General features: G+C 45.2%; 1 protein-coding gene across 1 annotated transcript; it reads left to right on the forward strand.

Annotated features, from left to right (window-relative positions):
* Positions 1 to 4,032: 4,032 nt before the first annotated feature.
* Positions 4,033 to 5,548, forward strand: LOC138195735 (fatty acid-binding protein, intestinal-like). The gene is made up of 4 exons (XM_069145361.1): positions 4,033 to 4,162; positions 4,499 to 4,671; positions 4,941 to 5,048; positions 5,162 to 5,548. Exons 1-4 carry the CDS (start codon positions 4,096 to 4,098, stop codon positions 5,210 to 5,212), a joined length of 399 nt encoding a protein of 132 aa, XP_069001462.1. The 5' UTR covers positions 4,033 to 4,095; the 3' UTR covers positions 5,213 to 5,548.
* Positions 5,549 to 8,068: the final 2,520 nt, after the last annotated feature.

The raw sequence follows: 8,068 nt of genomic DNA on the forward strand, positions 1-8,068 counted from the left end.
TTTTGGACGTGGCGGTTCGTGCCCGTTTGAACAAGCTGCGGTTGCAGCTCTGCCGTCCACCTCCGTTTGGCGCGCCGCATGTGGGGCCTACCAGAGACGTCCCGGGGGTCCGCTCCGGGGGGCGGCACTTGCGTGGCGCCTGGTCCCGGATCATTTGCGAAGCCCACACCCAAAAACCATGCTGGTAGCCCCCGGAGCGGGCGAGGTCCTGCGGTGGGTGGCGGCGGGCGGTGGCGGCAGGAGTCCCAGCGGAGGGATGGAGGTCAAGCCAGGCGTGTAATCCCTCGCTGGAGCTGGAACGCACCGTCGACGTAGGAAAATAAATACGGCGCGGTGGCGAACGGCTGAATGCGGGAGATACGGGAGAAGCTGTTAACATGAGTGGCGCCAACAATTAAGGATTACACTTCTTTTTTTTTTTTTTTTAAGGTTTATCTACATTATCGTACGTTTAATTCAAGGGCTAGAATTTGTATCGCGGACTAGGGGAAGTTCAAGACGCAGAACGTGAGAGAAAATAAGGGCTTTCGCGGTATTTGCAGCCGAATTGAAATCACGTCACTCGCGCACTTGCGGAGACGTGTGGACCCTCAGAGAAAGACTTTATTCACCTGCATAAATCATGAGATTTGTTGTTGTTTTTTTTACATGCAGGATGCATGCGAGACTTCATGCGAGAAGACGCGTTGACACCGCTCACATTCACCCGTACAGACACAGGCACTCGCGAAGTGCTTCGGGTCACTCTTTCCTAATTTGGATCAATTATCCCGTTTCCCTCGCGCAGACGCGCCGTTTCTCTTTCAGCATAATGTCTCCGGCTGTTTGTCAGCGTCGCATCACGCTCCCGCTTTCTTCATCATCCGTGCACGTTCTCGTCCGGGTGACTTGAGTGCGAGCTTTCTCTGCTGTCTGAGGCTCATTTGAAATTCAAATATTGCCTCGTTGTTGAGCCTCAATAATATTGACTTTCACTTACTCTCCAGAGGCACTGTGATATTTTTAGGCTGGGATTGTGATTGTGATTTTTTTTTTTTTTTTTTTTAACAGTTTATGGACTCCAGGCGGTGGTAGGTTTCTTTATTTCTCTGTGAAATACCAACCAAAGCTCACTGAAATTTCAGATTTACCTGGTGTAATTAAGAGATAAAGTACTTCTTATGGGACTGCTTTAAAAATATACATCTCCATCTGAATAATGCAGATCTTTTTTTTTTTTTACGATAATTGAGCCAAAGGGATCGCTCCCAAAAGTGAAACTCCTTCAAGGTTTAACCTAAATCTCTGTTTGCTGAGCAGATTTTGCAGCGTGAACATGAGCAGCTGTCAGACAGTGATGCACATGCTGCAGCTGCACCAGGTGTCCACTAGATGGAGCACTACGTCTCTCAAGTTTCTCATTACAGCAGCATCACTGACATTTTTTGCCTATTGTGCATCATATCTAAGACATACATATACATACATATATATATATATATATATACACACACACACACACACACATATATATGTATGTCTTAGATATGATATCCTTGTCCTGATTAGATAATTACAATTGTACAATTGTACAATGATTGTACAATCAGGACGAGGATGATGTCATATGTTTTCAGGGACCAATCAGAGTTTGGCAACGTTTAAATCAAAATGTAAAGACACTAGCACGTCAAATCAAATCCTCGCGTGCCTAAAGAAGCAGATTACACAAAGTTCTTCAATTTTAAACTCCCAATAAATAATCACTTTGATTGCTGCTTAATTGGTCATGAATATTCAGTGTAATAGACACTGACATAAACCCTGAAACCATTTTCACAGAGGTGAATATTTTAGGATTATATCAGTGATTTATGTTCTGATGATCAACAAATTGCAAACTATTAGACTAACGGATGAGAAAACAAATTGTTTCAGTTCTGCTCAAGTTATTTAAATTACACCGAGTAAACAAACCGAACATCCGACCACCAGCACAGGAACCTATATTATTATAAAAGATCACAGACTGTAAATAAGAAATAAAAGATCAACACTTTCGGCCGCATCTACCGAGGATTGAAGTGTCTGTAAACGTCAGGCTCGTATGACCATCCTAACTGCATTTTGATTTTAGGGTGTTAAGAATAATAAGAGTAATCGAGGCCAGCGGGGGCGCAGAAATATAGGGGAAACCCTCGCAGCCCTAATTACACGTTTGAAAAGGGAGTCATTCGCGAGTTAGATCAGTGGGTGGAAACAAATTGTAAAATCAAGCCCTCAAGACGCAGCGAGAGATTTCTCCCCGGGCCGCGTCGGCGACACACCGATCATAAACAACATGAGGGAGATGGCGGGGCAATAAAAGCCGGCAGATAAAACTATTATTACGTCTCATCGTTCGCCACGTCGGACGGGACTTCACGACTTCATCCTGCGGAACGTACTTTTATCAGGAGAGCCCGATAAAGAGGCAAAGTACGAGCTGTCTTTTAATGACAGCTGTAAAAGGGATCAACGGGATAAATCACAACGCTCTCGTTACCTTAAAAGTGACATTTAACCTCAGAGTGATAAACCGCGAGCAACCCCGGTTTATAGCTGTTGTGTTAATTTGATATTATATTTATATTTTTTTACTGTTATTTTATTGCTTTCCTGTATCGATAAATGCTGTCGTGGCGAAAACAATTTCCCCGTGGGGTTTAATAAAGTACCTACCTACCAACCAACCAACCTACCAACCAACCAACCAACCAACCAACCAACCAACCATTCAGTAGGAAACTTAAAACAGGGGATTTAAAGATCTCTTTTTTTTTTAACATTTAACATTTATCAGTTGCATTCCCCTTCTTATTTGAAATATTGTGTTTACCATCCGTGCTGCGGGGCCGCTGACAACATCACAACTTGTATTTTCCGTCGGTGTTGGTGAACACAGGAGGCTCATTAATCAGATAAATTGAACCCAGATCTGAAGCTCCCCCCCCCCCCCCCACGCAGATTCATCCTCCAACCATCTTTTTTTATAAACAACAACATCCGTCACGCCACGTTTCACTGACTGCCGTCGTTCCTCCTGCAGCTTCCATCCCGAGTGGATTTCGAACGAGGCGCAACGAAGTCAACGTGGAAAGTCCCGACTGGTGAAGTCTCTGGCCGCAGGTTCTGGTTTTGGACAAATCTGGAGTCTGAAATGAGGATCGATGAGTCGGGAAGACCGGATGGACGGAGTCAACTGAACGACCCTGCAGCCGCTCTGCTGGCGGGAGATGGAGAGGCAGGAAAACACCGACAAGATTCGTGCAGGCGGATCTCGCACACACACACACACACACACACACACACACACACACACACACACACACACACACACACACACACACACACACGCACACACACACGCAGAGCAGTCTGCTAAGTGATTTTCACAGACATGTCTGGAACTGTCACTAAAATGTGATGGAAAAAAAAAAAGGGGGGGCACAGATTTGACATGAATTACTGTGCTGAAACTTTTGCAGACACGCTGGTACTGCTCTTCCAACTCGATTAAATGAAAGCTCTCGGTAGAAAAGTATTTTTTTTTTTTTTCTTTCTTCCCCTTTGGGTCCACTATTACACTAAGAATACCAGCTGAGGTTGTCACTGTCGAGCAGAAAGACATTTTCATGCCAAGGCACAACGCAGGGTGACAAAGGAAAGATTGAGCAACAGAAAGGGTCTCCGTTGAGTGTCCTGCCATTGGGCAACCGTACAAACACATCATGCTTTTTCCTTTTTTCCTTCTTCCCACAGGACGGCGCGACAGTGCCCGACCGGGCCGGGTTCCCCAAAGGGGAGTCGCAGACCCGTGGTTATTTATCAGCGTATTCTCGAGGTCGTGCGGCAATCGCCCTACGCTTGGCACACTCTTCAAATGTCCACATCAGCAGACAGATAATCAGCGAGATAAAGAATAACATCTTTCAAACTCAAGGAGGAGGGGGGGGGGGGTAGGGTGATAGTGACGGGGCAGGGGTGCATATAAATGCAGGAGGCCGGTGGGCATTCGACGATCTCACGTTCTTTGCCAGAGAGCTTCACCGGCAGCCGCCTCCGACCCGACGAGCCATGACGTTTAACGGAACCTGGAAGGTCGACCGCAACGACAACTATGACAAGTTCATGGAGAAGATGGGTGAGTGTGAGAGAGAGCACGCGAGTCCCTCCGTTAATGGGTGACTCGAGTCACGCCGTGTTTTCTTTTCCAATGCTCTGGCCTTATCAGCTAGTTTATGGAGGGCACCGCCATGTCAAGGCGTTTACACACAGTTTGACGGGGAGGTTTAATTCAGCTGCAGCAGCAGCATTCTTCTTTGGTCCCGGTGTAATACTCGGGAGACTTTTAGATCAATTGCAAATTTACTTTGTAGTCGAGTGTTTTAATATCATCCAATAAATGCACAAAAAAAATTTTTTTAAAAAAAAGAAAAATCCTGCAACACGTTTCTGTTGTTTTTGTTGTTTACAAAAGAGATCAACGTGGTGAAACGCAAGCTGGCCGAGCACGACCACCTGAAGGTCACCTTCGAGCAGACCGGAGACAAGTTCCTCATCAAAGAGTCCAGCACCTTCCGCACCACAGACATCAACTTCACCCTGGGAGTCCAGTTCGACTACAGCCTGGCTGACGGCACTGAAGTCTCCGTGAGTGCCTCGAAGTGACTCACCGCGTTTCTGAAGCAGCAGAAGTCGGTTCGGGCGCTCCTTTCGTAAATAGTTTGCGTGAGGGGAAAGATTGACGGGTTCACCGTTCGTAGGAAAAGTGGACACCGTGGCCAACTGAAGCTGCAGCTGAAAGCGATGGAACAACTCCAGAGAATAATTACTCGCAGAGCTGGAGCGCGTACGGCAAATGTACACAAATGTGCTTCAGACCAGCTGTATTGTTTTTTTTTGTTTTTTTTTGCGCCCAGGGCTCGTGGGAGATGGAGGGTGACGTGCTGAAAGGCAAATTCAACAGGAAGGACAACGGCAAGGTCCTGACCACCACGAGGGCCGTGGTGGGCGGAGAGCTCGTGCAGGTCAGTAGGTCCAGATGTCTCTCATCAATGCAAAAAAAAATGTTAATCACTGCAGATTTGTGTAAATAAAAGTCTCCGCGAACCGGTCCCGCCCTTCTGTCTCTCCCCTGCAGAGTTACAACTACGAAGGGGTGGATGCGAAGAGGATTTTCAAGAAGCAGTGACCTGGATACTTGACTTCAGATGTTACTTTTGTATAGATGACACAATACGGATGTTTGTTTTTCTAATGATGGGACATGGCCGAGTCGAGCGTATCCTAAAGACGCTTGATGACACATACATCACAAGGTTGTCATTTTAATAGTTTACAGAAACATTGTGAAACTACAGCTGTATTGAATTGAGTTGAGTTTGTCTTTTCAAAATAAAAGAAGGAAAACAAGATCAAACTAATCTGTGAACCATCCTCTTTATATACTTGGGAAAACAAACAGCTGATTCTAGTATGTGGAGCCGGGAAGTCAAGTAAATACAAATAGTTGGAGTGTGTGTGTGTGTGTGTGGGGAGGGGGGGGGGAGGCATCACCATGACAACCAAAGACTATTTAAAAAGGGACTTTTCACCCGGAGTATAAGTATATTTTCTCACTTCCCTCTACTGACATGTGGCCTTTCAAACAATTTTATTTGGTTTTGAGATATTCATCTGACTCTATTAGCACCCGAATACAATAAGGGTGACTGGAATTTCCTTTGAATTTTTTTTCCTGCATTGAAGAATGTCATTACAAATCAAATTCAACTTCCCACCCAGAACAGACGTCACTGCTGAATTTTTGTTTTTGTTTTTATGTCATTTTAAATGTTGTGAGCAACACCAACAAAAGTCCATTAAATTCTGATTTCGAAAGATGAAAATGAGGGAAATGTGGTCTGAAACGATCATGTTTGGATATAACTACAAGTCAGTGAGACGCTGTTTCCTGTAATTTGGGTGAATAAATCCATGAAACATGTCTCAATCACAGAAACTTGACTTCCACGCATCGTTAACTGCCTCAAAACACCAGCAGTCACAGACTGAAGCAGCAAAAGTAATGATCCCTCGCAACATGAAACATATTAGATGTTGATACGCGTTTTTAAAAAGCCCTGAAATACGTACAATTTGCACCCAGTGGTTCTGCTGTACAATCTTTTAAATAAACAAATAAATCATAAAACAAACTTTCACGTGTCACTCAAGTCTAATGTCGGTGTTATTAAATGCATTGCATTAAATATGAATGAATCAGACTTTACACCTGCATGTCACGCTGCCCGTTATGTCATCACGATGGAGCACAAAGATCGCCTCTGGTCGATGACTTTTTATGAGCGTCGTAAGATCATAATGGCGCTTGCAACATTTCGGCCTCCGCTGCGGCGGTGACCTCACAGAGTTCTGCCGTCATGTGCCGAACCTTGAGATCTATCTTCAGATCACCCCGGGGAAATTCACCCCGTGATGGGCCTGTAGAAATATAGCAAACAATGCAATTCATTCAAGAGGGGAAAATCCTTTCAGTCAGGAGGGTGGGTGGAGGGTGGGTGGAGGGTGGGGAAGAATACGAGTTGGTCTGCAATGATCCTCTCTGACCACAAGAGGGCAACGTGTGCCTACATTTTAAATCAGAGTTGCACAAATGTCAGCCACTGACAGTATTATGTAAAATGTTTTAGAAACTCTTTTGTATTGGGGGGGGGGGGGGGGGTGCAAAACCCTTCAGGTCAAAAAAAAAAAAAAGAGATAAAGCTGCAGCCTGATGCTGCATGATTAAAGTCAGCGATGTTACATGTGAACCAGTTACTGCTCACGACGTGCTGGAAGAGTACTAATAGTAAGTCTGGAGGATCCAAGCTGCCTTCTTTCATAGGGGAGTCACTATGGCGACGTTAGTATCCGTCATGCTGTGAATGTGAAATAGTTTAAAAGACTAATCCTGCCAGTACCAAATAAATATACATATAAAAGGTTATTCAAATAAAGTAATGCATATTCAAATGCTCACTTTAAAGGTGTAACAACTTGACTTCATAGTTGCGTTAATTAGGCACAAAATGAAAGGCGCAATCTTACAGCCACGGAAAATATTATGTCAAATATTATAAAAATTCTTTTGGATTAGCAGCAAAACACTTTAGATCAAAAGATACAGCTAAAGCCTGATGAAGTGGCTTCATAATTAAAATATAGTTGTATTTAAAGCAATAACTGGGGTCAGTAATGTTAAATGTGAACCAGTTACTGATTTGCTGTAGTATTAATAGCAGCTCTGTTCTCCAGAGGTCCAAGCTGTCTTCTACATAGTGAAGTCACCACGGCGATCCGAGCGTCTTTCATGCTGCATGTGGGTTGGGAAATAGTATGGACGACTATTCCTGCCAGTACGAACAAATATTTACGAACCGTCGGTTATTCAAATAAAATTGCTTCAGATCAAATGCAAAAACTTAATCCGGTTAAAGTTTTATCGCCACGACACGATCCCAGTGACGGACTGATCGTTTCCGAGCTCGACCACGCGAGACGTGAACACGTCGACTCGATGCGCGACCGATAACCAACAACCAGAAAGCGTACCGTCGTCCCGACGGACGCCCCGCCCGCCCAAATCTGGACCGCCACGGACATCGATCGGCCGCGGCTCCCCGCCGAGTCCTGAGTGGCACCCTCTTTCATGGAGGTAAAAGCTTGCCGCGCACGAGGCTAATCTGGGCGGAGGCAGGGCTGCTTTGAACACCGGTTTTCCCCCCGAACCCGCCGCGGGGAGGGGACGTCCCGCGAGACCCTTCAGACGCTGGGAGGCTGAACAGATTTTCGAGCGAGGGAAAAAGGAGGGCTTGGCGGGCCTCCGTCCTTTGTGTTCAGATGCGCGGTCCAAAGTGATTCTTCATGCTTTCGCATTTTTAAAATCGGCGACATCGTGAGACACATCTATCCCGCTGATACTCGCGTACAAATGGGATGATCAGTCAGTAAAATATAATGGATTGTAACAGATTTAAGGGCCAGCAATATATGAAATAGCTCAGAT

The sequence above is a fragment of the Embiotoca jacksoni genome, unplaced genomic scaffold, assembly GCF_022577435.1.
Source record: "Embiotoca jacksoni isolate LCO1_2020_lvr unplaced genomic scaffold, fEmbJac1.0.p SCAF_123, whole genome shotgun sequence".
NCBI classification, from domain to species: domain Eukaryota; kingdom Metazoa; phylum Chordata; class Actinopteri; family Embiotocidae; genus Embiotoca; species Embiotoca jacksoni.